Source organism: Nymphaea colorata, chromosome 1, assembly GCF_008831285.2.
Source record: "Nymphaea colorata isolate Beijing-Zhang1983 chromosome 1, ASM883128v2, whole genome shotgun sequence".
Lineage (NCBI taxonomy): Eukaryota > Viridiplantae > Streptophyta > Magnoliopsida > Nymphaeales > Nymphaeaceae > Nymphaea > Nymphaea colorata.
The window spans coordinates 13,695,740-13,718,980 of NC_045138.2; the positions used below are offsets into that span (position 1 = coordinate 13,695,740).

The 23,241-nt window shown below is 40.5% G+C and overlaps 3 protein-coding genes across 8 annotated transcripts; 2 read left to right on the plus strand and 1 right to left on the minus strand.

Annotated features, from left to right (window-relative positions):
- Nucleotides 1–3,630: 3,630 nt before the first annotated feature.
- On the minus strand, nucleotides 3,631–7,237 carry LOC116246449 (flagellar radial spoke protein 5). Of its 3 annotated transcripts, none has more exons than XM_031618333.2 (9): nucleotides 6,801–7,237; nucleotides 6,275–6,359; nucleotides 5,538–5,612; nucleotides 5,339–5,403; nucleotides 5,143–5,231; nucleotides 4,969–5,048; nucleotides 4,738–4,849; nucleotides 4,301–4,420; nucleotides 3,631–4,077 (listed from the first exon to the last, which is right to left on the minus strand). In XM_031618333.2, exons 1-9 carry the CDS (start codon nucleotides 7,093–7,095, stop codon nucleotides 3,892–3,894), a joined length of 1,107 nt encoding a protein of 368 aa, XP_031474193.1. In that variant the 5' UTR covers nucleotides 7,096–7,237; the 3' UTR covers nucleotides 3,631–3,891. The 3 variants fall into 3 exon arrangements, with proteins under 3 accessions (XP_031474193.1, XP_031474192.1, XP_031474194.1); XM_031618332.2 differs by having other exon boundaries at nucleotides 5,538–5,654; XM_031618334.2 differs by lacking the exons at nucleotides 4,738–4,849; nucleotides 4,969–5,048 and having other exon boundaries at nucleotides 5,538–5,654.
- A 272-nt stretch (nucleotides 7,238–7,509) lies between these two features.
- On the plus strand, nucleotides 7,510–11,565 carry LOC116246447 (flagellar radial spoke protein 5-like). Of its 4 annotated transcripts, none has more exons than XM_031618326.2 (9): nucleotides 7,510–8,115; nucleotides 8,540–8,624; nucleotides 9,723–9,839; nucleotides 9,953–10,017; nucleotides 10,121–10,209; nucleotides 10,294–10,394; nucleotides 10,485–10,596; nucleotides 10,892–11,011; nucleotides 11,185–11,565. In XM_031618326.2, the coding sequence occupies exons 1-9, from the start codon at nucleotides 7,800–7,802 to the stop codon at nucleotides 11,368–11,370; spliced, it is 1,191 nt and encodes a 396-aa protein (XP_031474186.1). In that variant the 5' UTR covers nucleotides 7,510–7,799; the 3' UTR covers nucleotides 11,371–11,565. The 4 variants fall into 4 exon arrangements, with proteins under 4 accessions (XP_031474186.1, XP_031474188.1, XP_031474191.1 ...); XM_031618328.2 differs by having other exon boundaries at nucleotides 10,294–10,373; XM_031618331.2 differs by having other exon boundaries at nucleotides 11,192–11,343.
- Nucleotides 11,566–13,326: 1,761 nt separating this feature from the next.
- LOC116246444 (uncharacterized) lies at nucleotides 13,327–20,148 on the plus strand. Its single transcript, XM_031618320.2, has 6 exons — nucleotides 13,327–13,856; nucleotides 16,459–16,635; nucleotides 16,701–16,778; nucleotides 17,682–17,747; nucleotides 18,557–18,622; nucleotides 18,831–20,148. Exons 1-6 carry the CDS (start codon nucleotides 13,359–13,361, stop codon nucleotides 19,656–19,658), a joined length of 1,713 nt encoding a protein of 570 aa, XP_031474180.1. The 5' UTR covers nucleotides 13,327–13,358; the 3' UTR covers nucleotides 19,659–20,148.
- Nucleotides 20,149–23,241: the final 3,093 nt, after the last annotated feature.

The window sequence follows — 23,241 nt, forward strand, 5'->3', positions numbered from 1 at the left end:
GTGGAGGTTGCACATTTTCCATATTTTAATTTTGGCACACATAATTGTCAAACAACTTTAGTGTAGTTGACTTGAGCAGAATAGAGGAAACAAAGCACCTCTAATTGATGTTAGCTTATACTCTAGATGGTCTATTCAAGGGGGCCAAGCTGAGGCATTGATGCTCCTTTACTTACTTTTTAGTCCTTTTTTTTTAATTGAAAAGATCAAAGTTTTTTAGAAGAAATTACAAATCCTTGCTTTTTTTTCATTTTTTATTTTTAAAGTCAAGATAAATATTATTTTGCGTCTTTTTGGAAGTTAGGGGTGGGACGTTGGGGAGAGTAGCTGGTTAAGGAATTAATAGATGCACTGTTATTATTTTAATTTTCTCAAACATAGTCTATTAATTTGTTTGACACTTCCTTCTTTGTAGACTAGTTAAAAGAGAAAATGAGTGTACATGTACATTGTATCAAGTGGTGTGTTAAAAACTGAAGATTTTCAGTCCAAACTTAGATTGGAGAAATCTGTAAATTATATATATATATATATATATAATATATATATATAGCTAAAGTTGGTGGAAAAATCTATAAATACTTTATATATTTATATTACCATTAAGATTTTTATTGCATAGGGCTGCTAACATGAGAGGCACTTTAGGGGGCTGAGTTATATTATATATATCTAAAGCACTGGATTCTCAAGGCCTGCGAGTGTGGGGGTGAGAGTTGGCGCCATGTGTGGTTGAATCTTCCCTCCCTTCTTTTCTTGTTGCATGAGGCGGAACCGACGAAAGTCTTTGGATGGAATGGATGAACAGGTTCAATGGCAGACACTAGCATCTGCCAGTATTTTGAGTTGTAGAAAAGTGGCTAGTTTTCAGCTGCTTTTCTGCCCCGACTTGCACAACCAACTAGCAACCCAAAGATCTTTTTGTTGTTGAACGTTCTATCATGGATCAATTCAATAAGGGAAACCAAATGAAAAGCTCCTCCTAAACATCCGACCTCTAGCACAAGAAAAAGAAGGAAAAAAAGAATCACCTGAATTCTTTCCCGAAGAAACCAAACCACCTTGATTCTATCGATTCGCTCGGTGCTTATTTTGTTTTTCCTTCTCGCCTTCTTTGAACCTCCCAGCGACTGAGTATAAGACCCCATCATTCCCCTTCATAGCTCTCCCAAACAAATCCATAGAAAACAGCGCGAAAGAGAAAACCACTGAGCAAGAAGAAAAAGAACAAAGCAACTCATCTTCAAACTAAAACCGAAGAGAAGTGAAAAGGAAATGGGACCCTAATCTATGGTTCTCTCCAACCACACGCTTCGATCCGTCTCGTCCGAACAAAAAACATAGACGAAACCGGCACGAGGGACTCTTCCTCCTTCTGAAACTCAAAAGGGCATTCGGCCTGTGGAAATAAGAGCGACCTCCTCTTCTCACGATAAAGCCTTTCCCTCTTCCCTCCTCCCTCTTTTACCTATTTTCTCCAGAGGTCTCTTTGTGCAATTTCTCATTTTCCTGAAACATTTCTCTATGCATACGGCATATGGAAATGTTTCAAGGAAATGAAAAATTGCACAGAGAGACCTCCTGGAAAAAAGAGAGGAGGGAAGAGGGAAAGGCTTTATCGTGGGAAGAGAAGGTCCTATGCCTTTTTGAGTTCCAGAGGGAGAGGAAGAGTCTCCCGCACCGGTTTCGTCTGTGTTTTTTGTTCGGACGAGATGAATCGAAGCCACAACTTCTCTTCGGTTTCAATTTCAAGAGGAGTTGCTTTGTTCTTTTTCTTCTTGCTTCGAGATTTTCTCTTTCACCTTCTTTTCTGTGGATTTGTTTGGGAATTGGGAGAGTTATGAAGGGGAACGAAGGGAATGACGAGGGTCTTATAGACTCAGTCGCTCAGAGGTTCGAAGAAGGCCAGAAGGAAAAACGGAAGAAGCGTAGAACGAATCAGGGTGGTTTGGTTTCTTCGGAGAAGAATTCATGTGATATTTTCTTTTTCCTTTTTTTCTTGTGCTAGAGGTCGGATATTTGGGAGGAGCTTTTCATTTGATCTCCCTTGTTGAATTGACCCATGATAGAACGTTTAACAATAAAAAGATCTTTGGGTTGCTAGTTGGTTGTACAAGTCCTTTCTGAAAGCAATGGAGTTTTGGTGTTTGAGAGTGAACTTCTTAGTCAATGAACAACAATTCTGCAACTTGAGTTTGTTCTTGTAAGCTCCATTGTTTTTGTCGAGTTCCTTTCTGTAGAGCGAGAGAGATCAGCCTTACTAAAAGAAACACCCAAAATTGCCTTCACTCATCACACAAGAAGTAGGGGAGGACCCACTGATTAATTTCAACAAAATGAAAGGTTATATGTAAGGACAAGTCTGTTTTCCATCAAACTCAAAAGAGGTGCAACTGACAACTTCTTAATTTGCAAAAGTGGTGAAACTAGCCCATCCGAATATTTTTTAACCCAGAGATCTTATCAGGTCATTTTGATTTCAATTTTGATTTCAACCAAAACCCTGTAACTAAAATATATAGACACACTTCTTAGGTGCCTATTTCTGCAATGCAACTACTTTTCATAACATAGCTGTTTTGGTAAAAAGGAATATTATACCGTAAATGTTATAATTACACTTTAGTCGATTAGTATACAGAGGTCAACTACTTTTCATGACATAGCTGTTCTTGTAAAAAGATTTTTGGCTCCATGCCAAATTGTAAAGGAAACTACAAACTGGACTCCTGCAATGGACATTCCCGACCCTCACTGCAGAATGGATTGGAGAAAATTAGCTGGAAAAGACTTTACCAGCCACAAGTTCGAAAATGTTTTTTCTCCTTTTCATCTAGGGGGCATTCAATAGTATGAAATGTCTTAATGAGTCAAGAATTCAATGCTGCACCATGCATGTGAACAACTTTCTAAGAAGTCGAACTCGTAACTTTGATAAAGAATTAAAAAGGAAAAAGCTGTAACTTTTTTTTTTTCCCTCTTTTACACTTCAACATAGACATAGGAGACTTGGTGGATTGTCTAAACAATGTATAAACCAGTTGTTAATATCATGGCCCGCTTTAGAACCTATACTCGCTTGGCATTGCGTAAAAATTATTGGGTTTCTTTTGGAATTTTAAATTTTAATTTATTCTGTGGATGGTGATAAAATTTTATCCAAAACAGCACACCCTAAAAATTTTGAGCGAGCAATAAAACGCCCTCTTGTGCACTTATTATACATGTTCAGTTATTGTGTTTGGAAGCAAGCGGAAGTCAACAAGAACTTGTGAATAATATGCCACGACAAGAGAGAGGGTGGCCGGAGGCCGTAAGTTTTGTCGAATACTGAGAGAGGGAGATGGAGGGTCAACTTGACGGGAGCAGGCCAAGTGGAGAAGAGCACTGGGACTTATGGCGGTCCAAGAGAGAGGGTGATCTGTATCGCTGTCTTTCTCACTTGCCACTTCCGAGTTAACACCTCTTCTCTGCTCTGCTCTCCGGTATCTTTTGGCGAATGATGGGACTGTATTTATTTGTGACATATGGGAAGCTTACTTACTGCAAGTCTGTTTCACATGGTCTTTCCAATGAAGCTGAACTTGTATACATCGAAGCCACCTTTTTAGTCTAAACGAAAAGCATATATGAAGTTGCTCAAGAAACGCCTAATTGCCGACAGAAACAAATTTTGGGCAATGACCCATCACAAACACTCTGACTTCAAAGTCTTGTCAGGCATGTGGATGCAGGAATATGTCTGATCTTTTCTTCATATTCAGGTGGACGGGGCCAATAAGCACAAACGATTGGAGGCGGATTAGTTTAGCAGCCACAGTACAGATGACCAAGAGAGTAGCAACAACGACACAGAAGACCAATCTTCTGATCGAAGTACTTTTTTGGCACCTATGCACGTCTATACTCATCACCGCAGTCGCCAATAATTTGGAGTAGATCCCTTCCTTGTTTTGACACTGAATCTATACTGCTTTTATCCTCTTCATCTAGCTCCAGAGAAAATATGGCGAGGGAATCTTCTATATGCTGAGACAGACCGAGCCTTACACCGATCATGGATCCTGCAACTGAGGGCTGCAAATGGAAACACAATGCAGCTATCTTACAACGTAGAAAAAATGATGGTAGACCAGGTTGGTTTAATGACTGTTTGTTTTCAATACTTGGCAATTGACAGAGACCCATGTCCTCCAAATAATGTCTAGAGATTGGATTGGCAGTTCGATCTCACAAATCCAAAACCATGACAGCAGAGAAATGGAACACATCCGTTAGTAAGGGATGAAGATTCACATGCCTGGTCTAATATGTATCTAACAGCAACTGTTGGAATTGAAACCCCATGTTTCGAGGCCACTTTCTTCAACGTCTGAAGCAAAACCTGGAAAAGGCTCCACCCTCCCCATGCATCTACCATCTACAAGATAGACATACATCAACTTCAAACTCATATAAAGGCCGCTACAAGTCCCCAGAAATGAACGACTCGCATAATCTGGCACCAGTGAATCTTGGAAACCAGGTCAGCTTAGGAAACGTGGCCCCAACTTAGGCAGGTTTGGAGCCCACTGACACCGAATAAGTAAAAGAGAATCAGAAAGTATACTGGTCTAAGTCCTAGAAAACAAAGTTCCTTTCTGATTTTTTCTTCCAAAACAATTCGAAAAATAAAAATACAAATAAGAGATCTCTAGTAAATTATACTAAAAACACTCTCAGTGAAACGATTTGAACCCTTTTATATTTCTGGAGGGAAGGAGTGTTTAATGGTGGAGCTGCAAAAGGAATTGATATGTTGGCGTCGAGAAACTTTTCAGACAAAAGGCCCCCCATAACAGTCCCATATCTGCACTTTGAAATATTGAGAACATATTAGGAAAAGGAATGTCATTTAAGCATATGCTGATGCAAACACGCTTGGACAGGCAGACACACACACACAGAGATAGAGCGAGAGAGAGAGACGTTATCAATTTAACTCCCGTAAGCTGACAAAGCTCGGCCATTCTCTGTTGAGGACGCAAATCAACAACAGAATGTTGTACCTATGAAGCATCAAATACTAAATTATTTGCTACAATGGGTTCCATAGGAAGTAACAATGAAAACTTCAAAATTGAGAAAAGTACATATTTAAACCTGGTTGCTAACAATCGGGATACCATTTTCAAGGATTATATGCAACCTTTCTGTATCAAAGTTTGTCAACGCTACAGTCTTAATTTTTCCTGCATGAAAAGCATATGCTTCTAAATAAGTGAGGATACGCATAAGTGGAGAAACACAGTGAAGTAAACGAAAATATTGATGTATACATGTAGCAAACACCACAAACCTTCTTCTTTCAGATCTGTTAGATGCCTCAATGCGTCAAGATATCCAGAATTTGAGTAATCCCACCTGGTAAAAGCTAAAAAGGGTGAGGCAATACAAACCGAAAGTCAATCAGAGAAAGCATTAATTGTCATAATAATGTTTTGCCTGTTACATATACAGTAAAAAAAACATGCCACAACAGGACGGAAACAACATACCAGTGAAACTGGAGCATGTCGAGACAGGCGACATCCATTCTCTTTCTAGAAACATTGATGCTATCTCGAACGTAGCTGCTAGTCATTTTAACAGGAGGAGGTACCCACTTGGTCAGGCTGTAAAATACAGGATCTTTTTAATATAGGTTCAGGAAGCTAGTATTTTTGCATTGAAGAACTGAAGCATGCTCTGTACAATGTAAATTGCTTTATAAAACAGCACAGGCTCGCCAGCTACTTTTTATCGGAACTAGATTAGAAAATTTGAATTGCAATGGTTATGCTGCAACAAGAGCTATACCGTCAAGTATAATTGCAAAAAAGTGTTCTTTTTTTTTTTTAAGGCACAAACCCGGAAATGGCACAAGTTGGAAGTTGCACGTTGGTGAGACATTAACAGTTGGTATTTGCGGGTTATATTGCACCGACACCCAGACCAATGAAACATGAACCAAACCAGGAAGACGCTGAAATGGTTTTAGTGAAAGAATTCTCAAGCACACACCACAGTTCCCAAACTTGACTTCTGCACAACATATCCATTTCCTAACCATTAAACCATGGGCCAAGAGAAAAGCAATGGAAACTCTCAACCAAAACTAAGAACTTCTAGCGAATTACTGTGTTATTTTCATCCCTTTCCAGTTAAGATGCTTATATGACCGATTCTCAACGCATCTGAATATTTGCTTCGTTGCTTCTGCAAATACAAAAGGGCCAAGTTTTTCGCGACTTACCCCTTCACCTCATTGAGCAACTCTGCTGGCCTCTCCCGCCGAACCCTGTTAATGAACATACCGTACAGATCCTCTGCAGGTCCATCTGAAACACATCATTTATAAAACCTTTTAGGGACAAATTTCTGAAGGTTAGATGCTAGCCAGTGTCCCAACAACTTCTCCATCACACAAACATACACGCGCGCCAATTTCATCTTGCTTTCTCTGTAATATTAAGTTGTCCCGACGCCGATTTCGGAGACTGAAGAGACATTCACAAATGACTCGGCACAAGTTGTCATTTGTTAGAATCACCAAAACAATAAGATGCAATTTTATTTTATAGTTAGCCCATTTCATCATTTCCACTGCGTAGTGTTAAAATAATCGAAACTCATGGTGGTCGTTCACAACATCCCGACGGTCCCAAATAGAGGAAGTCATAACGCTACCAAGCTCATAAAAGGATTCACCTACAATTCGAAGCAGAAGCAAGAAACTGAACTCTAGCAAACAGAAAAAAAAAAAAAAGAGAATATCTCACAATGGTCGGCCATATCGAAGGTGGTGAGCCCTGCATCAGCATACCGGAGCATGGCGTCGACTGCTCCATCCCTGTCGATCCTCCCCCACCCTCCGCTTGTCTGCCACATTCCGTTAAGCACCCTGCATATCACCAGCGAGTCGTCACCGTTCTTGACCGTCGCCAGACCGCCTTCGGTACGCACCGCCTCGCATCGGCACGGTTTCGCCACCATGGTGGGTCTCCGAACTCCGGTTTTTCTGGTTTGGAGGGGCGATTCGAGAAGAAAATGGCCGCTGCTGAGGTTTGCCGCCATGTGTGGGGAGGAAGGAAGCGGGCCAATGGCGACGGTGAATCGATAAGGTGCCCACTGCCCACTGTGGTTCGAACCCCTTATCCGCTGCGTTTCCTTCGCTTGGGCAAAAATGAGGGCAAGGCGATGGCGACTTAAGACAAATTAGCCCCGACCTGATCGACTTATGGCTTAACTCAACTACGCTGTCTAGCTCCCGACCGTTTGTCAGGCGAAGTTTTTTCCACTCAACGTGGGCTTAAAGGATGACCGGTTGTTGCTGCCTCTTTTGTTTGTGACTAAGATCAAGTATAGTATCTGTTCTTGATTTTAGTTAGTCGAATCAAATTTCTCCAAAACAACCAGGACTGACAAGCTTGAGTGGGTAGCGCAAGTCAAACAATGCCCGGGAGCGTCGTAAATCCGGTCATGGCCGACGCCTCTCACCTTAGTCAACGGCATTTGAGCTCATTTGCTTGTGATTCGATGCCGTCCGCCATCGCCTGACTGCCCACGTAAAGAAGATGAAAAGTTCAAAACTTAAAACGCCCCGGGAACTTTTTATGATCTACGCATCCAAGCAGCCGCACACCGAAGAGGCTTCTCTATTAGACAACGTTGGCAATTGAGAAGTTGGAAACCACGGCGATTCCTGGCCTTCCGTCTTCCAACCAAGAGAACCTTATCGGTTCACCGCCGCTTTGCCTGCTGCCCTCCAAGCTCCTACCATGGCGGCAACCCTCGGTGGCAGCCGTTTTCTTCTCCAATCACCCTTCGGAACCAGAAAAGACGGAGTTTGGAGACCCATCAACGTTGCCAATCCGTGCCGATGCGAGGCAGTCGGCAATGAGGGAGCCCAGGCGACGGCGAGCGAGAGGCGAACAACCGTGAAGAGTCGCGACGACTCGCTGGTGATATGCAGGATCGTCAATGGAATGTGGCAGACGAGTGGAGGGTGGGGGAGGATCGATAGGAACGCGGCCGTCGATGCCATGCTCCGCTACGCAGATGCGGGGTTGACCACCTTCGACATGGCTGACATTTGTGAGCTTGCCCTCTGATTTCTCCTCGGGAATTTGAATTCTTTCCACCTTTGAACTACAGTTAGATTGTGATGCGGATAATAAAGTTCTGCTTGGACTGTCTGTGATATCTGCTTTTGCCCCAACCCACTTTGGGAGTCGATTCTTTCACTGGTATGTCAACTGCGGGTAATGGTTGCCAAGTATTGGAGTTAAGAGGACCGAGTGAGAATCAGAAAATTGGGGAACTAAAAAAATGCTTGTGGGGTGTGTGTCTATATACGTAATACATATATATGTGTGTGTGTCTATATATATGTATATGTATTTAAAGCTGATGTTTCAGTCTACGTGAAACTTTGAATTTTGCTGGTGAGGTTGTTGAGGAGCTGGCAATTCAATCAGAAAATTGGTTTTAAAATGGTTTTAGGAACCATGTGTTTCAGATGGGCCAGCAGAGGATTTATACGGCACTTTCCTTAACAGGGTGCGGCGGGAGCGGCCACCGGAGTTGCTAAACGAGATCAAAGGGTGAGCTAGAAACTTCTGGCCCTCTTGTATGTAAGAAAATAGTGAAACAGATGCTGCATCATGCCATTAATTCCACTGAAATGACTCAAGATCCCTTTGATGTAATTTTTTTCTGGAAACAAAGTAAGTCCAGCCGGAATAGTTCGAAGAACTTAGCAAGAGTGTTCTCTCGATGTGCTTCGTGTTTGCTGCTCCAAAAGGCAATTCTTTGCCTGCGAACTTTCATCTGCAGAAGTGACAATGTCTCTTGATCCAGGTTGTGTTTTGCACATGTGAAGTGCCAAAAAAGAAATTAGACAAAACAAAAAAGAAAATATCTTCCTGGTACCTTGCCGGATTAATGGTATCACTACAACATTGTTTTCCCCAATACTCATGTACTGCATCACAGGTCTAGGTTTTGTGGTTAACCATGCTGTGTGGGCAAGACAGTTTCATTGGCCTACATCTCACTACATTTTATATTGGAAGGCAGCTTTTTGCATGTAGGTTGCTGTGTAAGTCTCTTAACATATGGTATCTGGACAATTCTTACTTGGTTTTGACAATCCAGATGCGAAGCGTAGAAGTCTGTTGGTTTCAAATTTCAGCTTGTTTCTCTAGAAAAGGAGACACCTTTCTTTTGATGGACTATATGTGTCAAATTGTTTTGGATGAGTTAATATCCTTGATCTTGTTGAAGTTTGCGGGTGCACACCTGTATTCAGCCAAATAATTTGTGTCCCAGCACCTTGAATTTCAAAATTCAAGTATGTCTTTTTCTTAATCAAAAGGAAAACATTTTTTCTAAGAGAAATTTGGGAACTCTTTTGGTGTCAAAAAACTATTGAGTTTGTTTCACTCTGTAAAGGTCGCCATTAGTCTATGTCAGATGTCCACTTTGCTATTCTGTTGCTTAATTGTGTGGATATTTCTCAGTCAATTGTGCTTAAAATAAATTGCCTTTAGAAAGCTCTTGATGCCTAGCTGCGTGTACGTACAGCTGTTTACAAATGCAATGGTGTACAAATACTTAAAACATGTTCTGTTATAGGATACTGCAGATACTAGCTTCCTGGCAGGTTCCTTAATTAGTTTATACTTTATACTGTTTTGCAGCCTTACCAAGTGGGTACCTCGTCCAGTTAAAATGACAAGCAGCTTTGTACGAGATAGTATTAATGTTTCTCGAAAGAGAATGGATGTTGCTTGTCTTGACATGATTCAATTTCACTGGTGTGTTGTCTCCATTAATGCTGATTTCATCAGCACCTTTGCTTAATATATGATATGCTAAAGACAATCCACTGTCTGCTCTTACTTATTGGGCTTCTTTGTTATTTTATTAGGTGGGACTACTCAAATCCTGGATACCTTGATGCACTGAAGCATCTGACAGATCTTAAAGAAGAAGGTTTATTCTGTTATGCACCCAAGCATATCAATTTATTGATACTTTCTTTGCATCTCTCAACTGTTGGGTGCTACTCATTTATGTCTATTGGCTTTGAATGCAGGGAAGATTAAGACCATTGCATTGACAAACTTTGATACAGAAAGGTTGCAGATAATACTTGAAAATGGGATCCCCGTTGTCAGCAACCAGGTGACAAGTTTATAATTTTCACTTCACTTGAATTTTTATTGGAAGTTCCTTTGTTTGGAAAGTAGTGGTTTTGCTGTTTGACAGGTACAACATTCAGTTGTTGATATGCGCCCTCAACAGAGAATGGCAGAGTTGTGTCAGCTTACTGGTGTTAAACTTATAACGTCTCTCTTTCTCTCTCTCATGTACACACAACACACACAGGATGTCTCTTTTGTTGCCTGAAAAGTTATGCGGTACAGTACACCTGATTTAATTTATTTTAAAAAATGCAGGTATGGGACTGTTATGGGTGGCCTCTTGTCTGAGAAGTTTCTTAACACAAACATGCTATTTCCTTTAGCAGCTCCACCATTAAACACGCCCTCCCTCCAGAAATATAAAATGGTCTGAATCTCTTCTTTTGTTATAGAGTTTGTTTGTTATCTACAAAGTACACGCCTTGTCAAAAGGTTAACTACTTTCTAGTAGAAGATTACAACAAGACTTTCTCGTTGCACCCTGGATTATTAGATCTCCCAACCGCCTTTGCTTATGGTGTCATTTGACTTTTAAATTTCCCAAGTTTCTTGAGCTGATCCGGTGTTCCAAGTTTCTTGGTGTCAAGATGGATTGAGCCTTTCCAATATTCACCTGCAAGATCTTTGTATCCATTTGACGATAATGCATGTGTGGTTTGCAGATGGTAGATGCATGGGGAGGGTGGAACCTTTTCCAAGATCTGCTTCAGACACTGAAGAAAGTAGCCTCAAAGCACAGGGTTACGGTACCTGCAGTTGCCGTTAGATATATACTGGACCAGGCATGTTCAATCTTCACAACTCGTAGACAAATGTAGTGCTTGCCATGATTCTAGTTTCTGAAATATACAGTAGCATTGCCTGGTTTTAACAACGTGGATTTGCAATTCTTCTCCATAAATTTGATACTTTTTTGGCTGTTAAAAGAGCTTTCCTTTTGTTGTAAAAAATACAGCCCTCAGTTGCAGGGTCTATGATAGGGGTTAGACTGGGCTTATCTCAACATATAGAAGACTCTCTTGCCATATTTTCTCTAGAACTGGATGAAGAAGACAATGGCAACATCAATTCGGTGTCAAGGAAAGGAAGGGATCTACTCAAAGTTATTGGCGATTGCGGAGATGAGTACAGACGGGCATAGACACCAAGTTGAATACTTTGTTAATGGAACGCAGATGAAATTAAGATCCTTTTGTACACATGAATTTCCTGCTGTACCTTTTTTTTTTTTTTTTTTTTTTTTTTTTTCTTTCTTGGTTCTCCCATGTATTGCTCGGAGGCGCAACTGTGTTCATTTTCACTACCAAAAAAAGATAAGATGCATTGGCCACTTGTATTCTTGTTCTTTTTTTCTTTTCTCCTTTTTCTAGGTTCATGCTTGATGTTTAGTTGTATATCTATATTGCCTGGTAGCTCTTTGCTGGGACAAGGATGAAACCGTAAAGAGAGGAGTGGTCAGTTTTGAGCCTCCTTTTGTAGTGCTCCAAAAATTTTAAATACTATGGGTGTGATTATATGCTTTTAACGTTCATAACAATGACCTTCTTTTCCGACAGATAATCTTGTTGTCTTTAAAAGGCATAACAAACCGACGCTGCACAAATTTTCAGGAATTCCATAGCTGATGTAATTGTGGTGATCCTCACCAAAAGATCAATCGCGAAAAGGGGCTGTGGAGATTTTGGATCTCCTTAAAAAAAAAAAAATTCGCGATAACAGGAGAACCGCTCGGCTATCATAATTGATCCCTGCCTCGTCGTTGACTTGATCAATCTGCCCATTGCGACCCTTAGGCAGTGACGAGTGAAGCAATGCATTGGAGTTTGTCTCCAGGAACCAGGTCACTTTTATCATGCTAAGCGTTAGGCCTAGCTAACGGGTTGGGCCGCCGCCCAGCCGGCCCGATTGGGCCGCCGCCCGATAGGTCGGCCCGGCGGTGGCCCAGCTCGACCCGTTTACATTAAAAATATATTTTTTTTAATTTTTTTGTTTTAAAAATATATATTTAGTATTATTAAATACATTTTATATTTTAAAAAAAATTATAATTAAAAAAATTAATTTTTAAATTCAAATGGGCTGAGCCGGGCTAGACCCGAGCCCAGGCCGGGCTCACTGGCCCGATACCCACCCTTACTAAGCGCTGCAATAGCTCATAATGCATGTGTCAAGTTTGATCCATCTCTGGAAGTTACTCTGACACCCAGGTTTGACGCCATCTCGGCCTTTTCAAGCAAGCCTGGAGTGGAGTTAAGGTGAGCTGAGGTAAACTTGAGTCCAACCAAAGCACCTTGACCTGATATCTAATCTATACTCAGCACCCGGCGAAAGATGAGTGTGAAGCCACATCGAACCCTTTCCTTACACACTTACTTTCAGTTTTGAGTTGCGTGGTAGCTTTGGACCAAGACTTACGACCAGACCAGCTTGCCAGGTCCTCCGGGATCACGAGGGAGGCAGTGTCCTGGACGAGATGTTCCAGACCTTTCCTGTCATACAAGGACACAATTTTTTTTTAGTTTATTTTAATATTATTACAAAAAAAAAAAAAAAAAGTAATGGCTCGAGCAGCAGCGGCAGAGGTAACATGAGCAACGGGCCGGGCCGGCCCGGTAAAACCCGGCCCGCCGAGCCATTATTTTTAAATATAAAATATTTTTTTAGTAATATAAAATATTTTTTAATTATAAAATAAATTTTTAGTAATATAAAATATATATTTATTAATAAAATACATATTATTAAATTTTAAAAATTAAAAAAATTATTTTTTAATTTATCAACGGGCCGGGTACCGGGTACTCGATGGGTACCCGGCCCGTTGCCCAGGTCTGCTGCAGAGGGCCGCACTGGAGATAGTCAGGGCAATACCGTCCTTGCGGAGGCTGTTTCGGTAATTTCATGTTCTTTTTCCACCCGGAAGCGCGTCTGCTCGGCCAATTTCCGCACGTCAATGTGTCGTGTTTAGAGGAGACCATGTCATCGCGGGTCCCGCGTCGGTTCATCCATCTGACGAGGCTTCTCTGTCGACGTGGCGAGATAACCGAGCGCCAGCAAGGATGGACTTGATGACATGGCAGGGAGTCAAGGACGTAGAGTGTGACATGGCACTACACATGGCAAGAGGCCATGCCCCCTATAAAAGGCGTCAACGTCCGAGGGCTTTTCTTTTCCGCTTCCCCTTTCCCCCCTTCTGAAGCGGAGAGCGGCAGCTGCTTCCCCTCTTCAATGGCTGCGGACGGAGACGAAACTAGGGTTTACTGCTCCGGTGCCGCCTCCAACTCCGACCCAACTCCTGCCGAGCTCCGGAGAGGTGCGGATCCATCCTCGGATAAGCTCTTGGAGCCTTTGGATGCAGTGGCAGAGAGGTCGACGACTCTGGAGGACGAGCCTTCTGGCTGTGTTGGAGGGGATCCAATGGTGAAGGTCGAGCTCGATGCTGCTCACGCACTTGCAGAGTTTGCGCAGCTTGCGCTGATGGCAAGCAGGGGGCTGGAGTGCCGGCGTGGGGCCGAGAGGAAATGGGGTCGACGGGGGTGCCGTACGACGGTGCGGCGGAGGAGAGCTGAGATTTGGGGGAAATCGTTCCAGGATTGCAACAAGCCTTGCTCCTGGCAGGACGCGCAGGTTCGGCTCGCCGTTCTTTCTGATATTTTTGACAGGTCTTTTTGATTTTTCTGAAGTTTTTATGTCGTCTCCAGAGGCTGAAAGTGCCTCCTTGTTTCCTAGTACATCGTTCTTTTTCTACAATCTGGTCGGAATTTGTACGGTTAGTTAGATGCACTACCGAGTCACTTGCGTTTTCGCTTCTTAACGATTCATTGGAGCTTTCTAGAAGGATTTGAGTTCTAGATGTGGGTGAGAGCCACGGAACAAGTAGATTGATTTTGTGCAAGGATTTGGTGTCTATTATGTGAGTAATCCCAAAATGGTGGCCCTTGAAGGACAGAACGCAAATGTGCTTTGTTTGATAAAAATTTACTTAAAAATTACTTTTTTTTTGTGTGGTGGGGTTGGAGGTGCAAGGTATGCTTCAAAGGATGCTGGGAAAGTGACCAGTGGCGTTTTGGATGAAGATACTCCGTCGCATCACCCTCGCCAGTTTGACCAGGTCCTGCGGACGTGATGCAGTAATCTCTTATTCAGTACCTATCCGGTCTTCAGATTGTAATTATCAGCTTCCTTTGGCGCTTTCCATGAGTTATCCTGAAACCCTTTGCAATGGCCAAACTTTAAGATATATAGTTAATAACCTTTATTAATAGCATTTCTTGTATCCGTATTTTCCTATTTGTAGCTATTGTTTCTGGTATTCGAAAAAGGAAAATTGATTAAATCCGTACGAGCAGCGGTTCATGAATCCAAATGCTTCTGTTCGTTCTTGGGTCCGACATTTCTTGCATCCAGATGCAGCTATAGTGCCTGCATGGGATAACTAATATATCAGAAGAAAATCCTTATCAAACGAAAAAATATGGCCTAAAACTATAAAATAAGCTTTAAAAAGCCTTTTTTCTTTTCCTTTTTCCTAGTGAGAATCGGCGTTACCGTTCACTTTTCGGAGGTCCATTATCATTGTTTGTTCTTAATCACATTTACGTGTGAGAATGACCTTCTATAGTAGGGCAGAAGAACTGCCAATGTCCTTTTGCCTTTAAATTGCTTCAGCTTTTTTTTTTTTTTTTGCATAGTTTTGTATACTAAGGTCTCAATATTGTGACCTGTGACGCTACCATCAGGTTGTTGACAACTAGTGAGTTTGGTACCTATGGAGCAGAAAAATGCCATTTGACTAAAATTGTTCATGAACTTAGAGTTATCTGTAACTTAACTTGCAACAATTGCTGCTATAGTTTCTTCATGTTGGACATATTAAGTGAGTGAATTTTCACATATAATATTTTCAAACTTTCACATTTTACACTATCTACTTTGATTTGCACTTTCTGTAGATAGGCAAGGATCTGTTGTTACTAATATATTATGCATTAGACAGGTGGAAGTGCAGCCCAGTGGTGAAGCCACGTTTAAGGGGTTGTCCACCCTTGACCTGTCGGGGTTTCATTGCATCAAGTGCCCCTTTGATGGTGCTGGTGTCTCTCTGTCCAACCATCGACGTAGAAGTGCTGCCCGAAAATTTCAAGGGGCACAAAAATCCTCAACCTCTGTCCCACCCCACTCTGCCCCCACCCAGACACTCTTTCTCATGGAAAACCAATCTTCATGTTTTATAGTCTTCTCCTTGTCACTTTTTTAGAGTATAAATCTTTCATTTCGCACGCAACATCCATTTCTTATCTATCTGGTAAAAAAAGTAATTTTTTGTGATAATAAATTTAGAACGCATGCCTTTTTTCTTGCTTTTTCCTTTCCTATGGCATTCTATTTACATTTTAATTGCAAAAAATATTTTATTGATAATATTCTGACTTAAGAAATAATTATGTACATTATTATTGTTTATTTATTTATTTTCTTAACAGTGTGGTTTGATTTATGATATATATATATATATTTTTTAATTTTAATATGTATTGCTGCACCTCTAACTTGTACTTCTAGCTTTGCCACTGACTGTGGCATTTGTCCTGCCTGAAATTCCTTGATGTAGCTTAAGGAACTAGGAACATCTATAATTTTGCTTTTCTAACGTAGTGTTTTTTTATGAAGATTTGAACAAGAAATGTACATAAGTCTTCTTTTGGACATGAAGAACGGTATAGATAACTGAAGATTTCATAAAAATTTTAAATAGTTTTTTATATGAAATTAGTGAGTGAAAGTAATAAATATCTAACCCATGAGGTAGAGTAGCAACCCTCTGTTGACAAAAATAACTGGTCACATAAATAGTTGAAATGTAAAATGATAATAATGATTGCATGGGAGGTCATTCTATTGCTGACAGGAAGGTATGCAGCATCTTTAATGGTGATAGCTGTTAATATGTCTTGTACTTTCCATCATGGAAGGTATATTTGTTCATGAGCACTTGCAGACACAAATTGCTTTGAATCCTCTCCATGTTTGTCATTTCTGGTTGAAGCGCTTGCATTTGTGTGCATCTTATGTTTGTTTGGTTTTGTGTACTTTCTTCTATTATTCCCTCTATGCATTTTGATAAACACAGAATAGGTGGAGTTATTTTCTCTTTAGTGGAAAGTTGCTAAAAAGTTAAAGATTTATAAGACTTCTGATACTGAGTCTCTGCTTTGTGGCGTTGAAACAGGCTCATTGCTCGAGCAAACAAGCTCAACAGTCACAAAAAAGTCCCAAGCCAATGCTAAAGAAACATATAAAGATTGAAGAACAGCAAATCCAGTCACCAGTTACTGATAAAAGCCTTAAGAAGTCTGCAAAGCAGGCTGCTTTTACCAGAGGCAAGCCAAAGCAACAATTGAGTGAGGTTAGCTACACTTTCTCTTTTTGATGCTTTATAAGAAGTTTGTTTATATTTGAAACTTTCTATAGGCCGAGAAAGAGGAAAGAAGGCTGAGGAGGATTCAAGCAAACAGAGAGTCTGCGAGGCAGACTATCAGACGACGACAGGTAATGATTTTTGTTTACCTTGATGTGCACTATTGGACTATATATCTAGAATCTCTCTCTCTCTCTCTCTCCTTCCCGTTTAAAACTCTCAGACGTTTTGTATGTATGTATGTGTGTGTGTGTGTGTGTGTGTGTGTGTGATCACTCTTGTAGATAGGGGCTAGCAAAACAGGCTAAACATTATAAGCCCATGTTTTTCATGTCTTAATATTCTGCTTATTAAGGCTGACGATTAAGGATAACAAGTTAACAACTGTTGCTCCTGTAGACAGGGCCAAATAAAATGGGTAGACTTGCGAACGTTCAGCTCATTGAGGCTGAGGGCTGAGTACTAATGCACAGAAAGATCACTTTTTTCCATTCTTTGCAATTTTCATGTTTTGCTCAATAGGAAATAAACTTAATAATGTGATGTAAAACAAGTTTACTGGTTGCTTCCCATGGAAGCTTGATGTTATCAGTTACATTTTTACATCAAGAAAACACAATCCGTCGTTAGCAGATAAGATACGCAAGTGAATTGAGTTAATAAAACATGCACCTATGATATCTCTGTTGATCTTTATCTTCAGTGCAGGATGGTGATTTTGCCTTCTTTGTATTATGCTTCATTGTGTTTGCCAGTGAGACAGCCTTTGTTGGCTGTCTCACGCCTACACTTGACCTTATACTTTAATATTTTTTCCAGAGGACACATGCAGTGCTCAATCCACACACAGCTTCATGTTTTATTAAAATTTTAGAAAGCCAAGGACATGTTCTATTGGAACTTGTGCCATTTCAAGTATTTGCTCCAATTTGCCATGTTGATTGGGATCTTAGACTTCAAAGAAACCCATTTTTCTTATACCACATTTCTTGTTTCTCTTCGTAGCATTCTGAATCATGGTTTTTTCCTACTAGGCCCTCTGCGAAGAGTTGACAAAGAAGGCTGCTGACCTGTCATTAGAAAACAAGAAAATAAAACAAGTAAGAATCATTACTCATTTTTACAGCTTTGATATGTATTTTCTTATTTTATGTTGGTGGGTCGTTGGTTGCATGTCTTTAAGTCTTGTAGTTTGTTGATGTCTATGATAATCCTTACCTTTCATTGTACGACTAGATGACATAGGCACGCCCATCAGGGACCTACATGTCCCGTTGTCAACATGTATGCAAGCATAGTTTGCATCTCATTCCATTATGACATGGATATGTGTGCAGGTGCATGAATGGTGTGTCTGAATAAGCAGGTTGGACCTGGTTCAAGAATGATGCACAGATAAATATAACATCATGGCATCACAAATGATGAAGGAATATAAATTGAATTATTTTGACAAGTTTGGCTTGATGAGATAAGATCATGTAAGCAAGTAGATGGACATGCATGCATTTTTTTCTTGTCCGTTCTTTTTTGCTCTTTAGAAAAGTGGGGCTGATATATCTTGTATTGCAATATGAAAATTGGCTTACATATCTACAGTAAAATGTCATGTGATGCTTATAATGCTGTTTTCTCTTTCAGTCACGTGTAGTGATTTTTTAGGATGTCATTTCTGTTCTTGCTGCCACAATACTTTCAGTGGTGATCATGAAATTTCTATAATACCAATTCATTTGGGAAGGCAATTCTCATTTTAGATGAGTGCTTTTAAGCACCTGTCTTATCATTGGCTTTTCTTGAGACATGGAACACAGATTCATCTTTCCTTGAAAGCCCGAGGGTAAACATTCTTAATGAAAAGCCTGAGGCTTTTTTTTTTCCCTAATCTTATCTACTGCAATTTGAACAGGAAATCGAGTTTGCCATGCAAGAATACCTTTCATTAGTTGACACAAACAAGCGACTGAAAGAGCAGGTAATTAACAAAATGCTCTGCAGTACATCTAATTTGCTTAGGTATTCGTGAAAGCATAGCACTGTTATGAAATGGAGCAAGTCAACTAAAGTAGGGCCTTTCTAATTTCTGTTCAGGTTGAGATACAAACTTTTAGTAAGAAATTACTTTTGATGCATCTACTTAAGCATTCATCTTTTCTTCTGTCTCCAAATCTACCATTTTGTAGATTGCAGAGTCAGATAAGTATGAAACGAAGGATAATCAGTCACATGATATTAGGAAAGATCCATCAGAAGATTCCTTGTGCAAGGCAGAAACTGCAGCACCTTCATCCGTGCAGTTTCCCCTTCTAGTTTACAATGGAACACCATTTGCTCAGTTTGCATGGCCATCAGTACAGCCACAACCTGTTCGTTTTGAGACAAGCCTGTCTGCAACTTGCACCACGAATCCGCCTCATGGAAGAGTTACTTTTGGAGGACAGAATGGATCCAGGCCCCAACTATTTCTAGTTCCTTGCCCATTAATATATTCTGTGAATGATCAAGTCTCCTGCCCAATGCCTGCCATTTTCAGAGAAGGCGATGGTGGTTCAAACAATACCCAACGTGAGACAGACCTCTCCCTGAAGTTGACGGGAGACATTGGACCAAATGCTCTTCATGGCAAAACGAGCGCCTCCAATTCAATGATAAGCATCATTAAGAAAGAAGACAGGAATGGTGAACTAATGGAGAGGGCAAGTGCAAGCTTGGCAGAAGGAGGAAACCACGTATCTGGTTTTCACTCTAAAGCTCTTGCCCTCATACCCATCGTTGGAACCAATGATCCCTCAAACCATGAGAATTTCGTCTTGGCAGATCTAGATTCGAAGGAACATGTTTCTCCCCTGCCTCAATGTTCAATTCTTCGTTCGTCAACACAGTTTCAAGATAAAAATAAATATAATAAGAGATTGACAGATGCGGCTGCTGCAACTGAAGCCAGAAAGAGAAGGAAAGAGCTCACAAAACTTAAAAGCCTACACAGCAGGCAACTCAAGCTTCAGTGTTGAGCTGCAGAGAAAAATTTTAGCAGCATAACCTATTCAAATTTTTTGGACTAATCCTGAGCATTGGAACTGCTGTTTTTTTTGTCTGGTGCCTCATGTCAAAAGACCTAAGCATCGGATTGTGTAAGACGTAATCTATGTAACAAGAAATCAACTTTATAGACAATGATGAGCCTCTCGGGAGATCAGTGCCTTGGGCGATACTTCAAAATTTTCTTATAGTAATAGGATTTAGCTTTTCTTTGATATGCCAAAGGGATGAAAATCGATTGAAGTGTACAAGTTGCAAGAACAGTTGAGCAAGAACTGCATGTATTAATGAGGTCCGGCACGCGATGTGGTCTGTGCCATTGTTTACTGTTTTCCTGTATGATTATCCAATGTTTCTTTCCATTACTTTAACATGGTTGTAATCAGCGTTTTCTGTATTTTTCTAGCAAGGAATGTTTCTGTACTTGTAGATTCTACTTTTGATTGTCCTGTTTTTATTTTCTTCTGAAGTACTTGATCGGCAGACACGAAATTTAAGGCGCACGACGAGCTCATCGGGCCATGCCAACCGTTTGTAAGAGAGAAAATAAGAAATACAAAATCAACAAGATTTTGTCTGAGCAGCATGATCTCGAGGTCGTTTCTAATTTCCAACGCCCAACTGAACAAACAGCTTGGAATTTGAATACCTGATTTGCTTCTAAGCAAACAACGGGGTTCGCCTTTCAGATGCTCCATTTCCATGTATTGCCAAGATATAAAGGAAGAAGACGATCAGAAGCAAAATTGAAAAGAAAGTACCTTAGCCTTGATTATGAGTTTATTAAGTGCTCCGCCTGTCGGTGACAGCTTTATTAGTTGGTGCGTCCAACCCAAGCGAACGACGTTGAGCGTACGCAGCCACTGGCAACTGAGCATTGGCCGGGTCAGCCCGGCCCATTTAAAATTAAAAAATAAATTTTTAGTTATAAAATAAATTTTTTTAATATAAAATATATTTATTAATAATAAATATATATTATTAAAAAAATTAAAAAAATATTTTTTTAATCTAAACGGGCCGGGCCGAACTGACCCGGACCCGGTTTTTTCTGGCCCAAGCCCGATGCCCAGCCTTAATTCCCAATCGCAAAGAACCAGCAGTTGTTCAACCGCAGCATCTCATTGAGCAACACACATCAATATCATCATCCCAGTTGTGTGAGTTTCATGCTTTCACAAGCTTTATGAACCCCGATTGGTTATTTGCAGTTGTTTGATGTTGATATTGGTGACGCTCGTTGCTAACATCAAATTTTAGGTTTAAACAGCCTGATCAGCTTGACCCACGTTAATAATGGGCACGGTCGCAAATGTGCACTTGACATGAGATGGCAACTGATATTTTGATAATCTAGTACATGTAGTAGCCATTATATGCACATCTCAATTCAGATGCATTTGGGGAGAAATCTTGCACTACTAATGAGACAACAAAGAGGAAGGTGTAACAGACCCGGTTGATGCATCTTTGGCCGTAAGGATTATCCTTCCGCACCAACACGACGTTTAAGTGCTCCCAACCAACATCGGCATGTAGAATAGCCTGAGGAGCTTGCTCCCTACCAACCCGACGTCCACACCACTCTAAAACTATTAACAAAGAAACAGATTCAGGATATTGCAAAAAAATGTCCTACCTACTATATTGTTGATCGCTGAAGTTCTGTGTCCACCTGTAGCAGCTGGCATCTCCAGTAACCAGATCATTTGCTTTTATGTGGGCCGTGTAACATATACACACAGACACACGAAGTAATTATCAAATATTTGTAAACTTTTGAATAAAAAAAAATATGTTTTTGTTATGGCTAATATTTTATGTTAAAAGGGTGTTTGACACAAGTAACAAATTGTTACTATCCAATGAAACTACACAAAAAATTGGGCAGATTCATTGAACTCTGTAACTGAGGGTTTTATGAATCTGCCTAAATTTTGAAACTGAATCATTGGATAGTAACAATCTCTTATGAGTGCCAAAAGGCAGCTAAGGATCCAAAAGTTAACAGTTCCAAACGTTTTCAACTTATAAAATCCTATCTTTAGGTAGGCCGAAAACCGTCAACTCTTCTTTTAATATTCAATAATAATTTCGAAACATGGAGATCACAACTGTATCTGCCCACATGCTCTCGATCCGCATTACCCAAATCATTCAATTCAAAACGTGATAGAGAGGCTATTCTACATGCCGATGTCGCCGCTGTACCAACATGCATGACTACCAAAACGTGACAAGAGCCTCCACACATAAAGGATGTGCAAGATTGTAGTGGCGTGGATTACCTTCTCCCGACACTCTTTTTTGAAGAAAACTGCACTTAAGTCAAGAGATCATTATCTGGCTGATAGTTGTAAAACTCCGTGGCTAGTATCCTTGCCATCAAAGCACATATATACATGATTCGACCTGGACTCGTGCAGAGAGTTAATGTCCATAAGTGCCGCTGTCCGTCTAACACCCGTGGCCTGACTCTACTTTGCCATCCCCTTCGGGGCACATTTAAGTGCCTCACGACATTCATGGTCGCACCAAATTGAAGAACATTTATGCATGAGATTAGAGGATAAGGGCTCTAAACCAGTCGCATATTTTAGCTGTGAAAGTTTACTATTGTATAAAGAATCAGTTATTCATGTCAAGAATCAGTTTTCCTTGCCAATATATTCTAAGAAAAGTTGTCTATATCGAAGGGATTGACTTTTCCTAGTTGAAACACCAGCTGATTATGTAGATCTGTAAATAGCTAGGATTGACAAACATCCAAGTTCTCAAGCCTTAGGGGTCATTGACACTTGTCACTATGTGCAAGACATAATTCACATTGAAAATGGGTTTCTAATTAGTTTCCTACTATGCTTACCAGCTAGACTTTTTCAGAAAGGCTTTAGAAAAGCATTTTATTTTCAGATCAGAATTAGATTAATCTTTTTGCAAGTTCAAAGAAACCGGGCCATCGCTCGTTCATCTAACGTCAAGTAGAAGAAGAAGAAGGGTCAACTGCGTTGAAAGTTGCCCATTCAAGATTGCTAATACTTCAAGAAGCACCTCCAATCTCATCAAAGGTGCTGCATCAGAAACCAACAAAGTAGCAACCCCGTCGGATCAGGTGCCTGTCATTTACACAACTTGGTTCAAGGATCATAACAAGGAAAGCAATAACTTCACTAAGGAAAGAAATGCACACTAGAGTTAGAGAATTCGGTTAAAAAAATGTCACCTACGTTCTCTTCTATCTCTCAGTCTCAATAATGAATGTCGAGGGGAGAAATTCCCTTAAACATTGATTGTCACGTTACAATGCCAGTAGGTTTCTGATCATTTGGGCAGCGTACACAATCCACGTCGGAACATGCATTAAGAGATAGGTAATTGGATGCTCGAATGAGTAAGCCAGATTGAATGGTACCTTTGATGTACCATGAGATACGTTTTACAGCAGTCCAATGCTCCAATTGTGCTTTCACAAGCAGATACGATAATTCTGGTCTTGTGAAGGTGAGCTACTGGAGAGCTCTAACCATGCTGCGATATTGAAAGGAATCGTGATAA

What these genes read in the sequence shown, in the direction of transcription:
- LOC116246444 (XM_031618320.2), top strand. Translation starts at nt 13,359, where the DNA reads ATGCCCCCTATAAAAGGCGTCAACGTCCGAGGGCTTTTCTTTTCCGCT. An exon ending in CAAAGCAACAATTGAGTGAG is followed by an intron (nt 16,636 to 16,700) that starts GTTAGCTACACT and finishes AACTTTCTATAG; the next exon opens with GCCGAGAAAGAGGAAAGAAG. An exon ending in AGACTATCAGACGACGACAG is followed by an intron (nt 16,779 to 17,681) that starts GTAATGATTTTT and finishes TTTTCCTACTAG; the next exon opens with GCCCTCTGCGAAGAGTTGAC.
- LOC116246447 (XM_031618326.2), top strand. Translation starts at nt 7,800, where the DNA reads ATGGCGGCAACCCTCGGTGGCAGCCGTTTTCTTCTCCAATCACCCTTC. An exon ending in TTGCTAAACGAGATCAAAGG is followed by an intron (nt 8,625 to 9,722) that starts GTGAGCTAGAAA and finishes ACTGTTTTGCAG; the next exon opens with CCTTACCAAGTGGGTACCTC. An exon ending in GACATGATTCAATTTCACTG is followed by an intron (nt 9,840 to 9,952) that starts GTGTGTTGTCTC and finishes TTATTTTATTAG; the next exon opens with GTGGGACTACTCAAATCCTG.
- LOC116246449 (XM_031618332.2), bottom strand. Translation starts at nt 7,095, where the DNA reads ATGGCGGCAAACCTCAGCAGCGGCCATTTTCTTCTCGAATCGCCCCTC. An exon ending in AACAGATCTGAAAGAAGAAG is followed by an intron (nt 5,232 to 5,338) that starts GTTTGTGGTGTT and finishes CTTTTCATGCAG; the next exon opens with GAAAAATTAAGACTGTAGCG. An exon ending in TCCCGATTGTTAGCAACCAG is followed by an intron (nt 5,049 to 5,142) that starts GTTTAAATATGT and finishes GATGCTTCATAG; the next exon opens with GTACAACATTCTGTTGTTGA.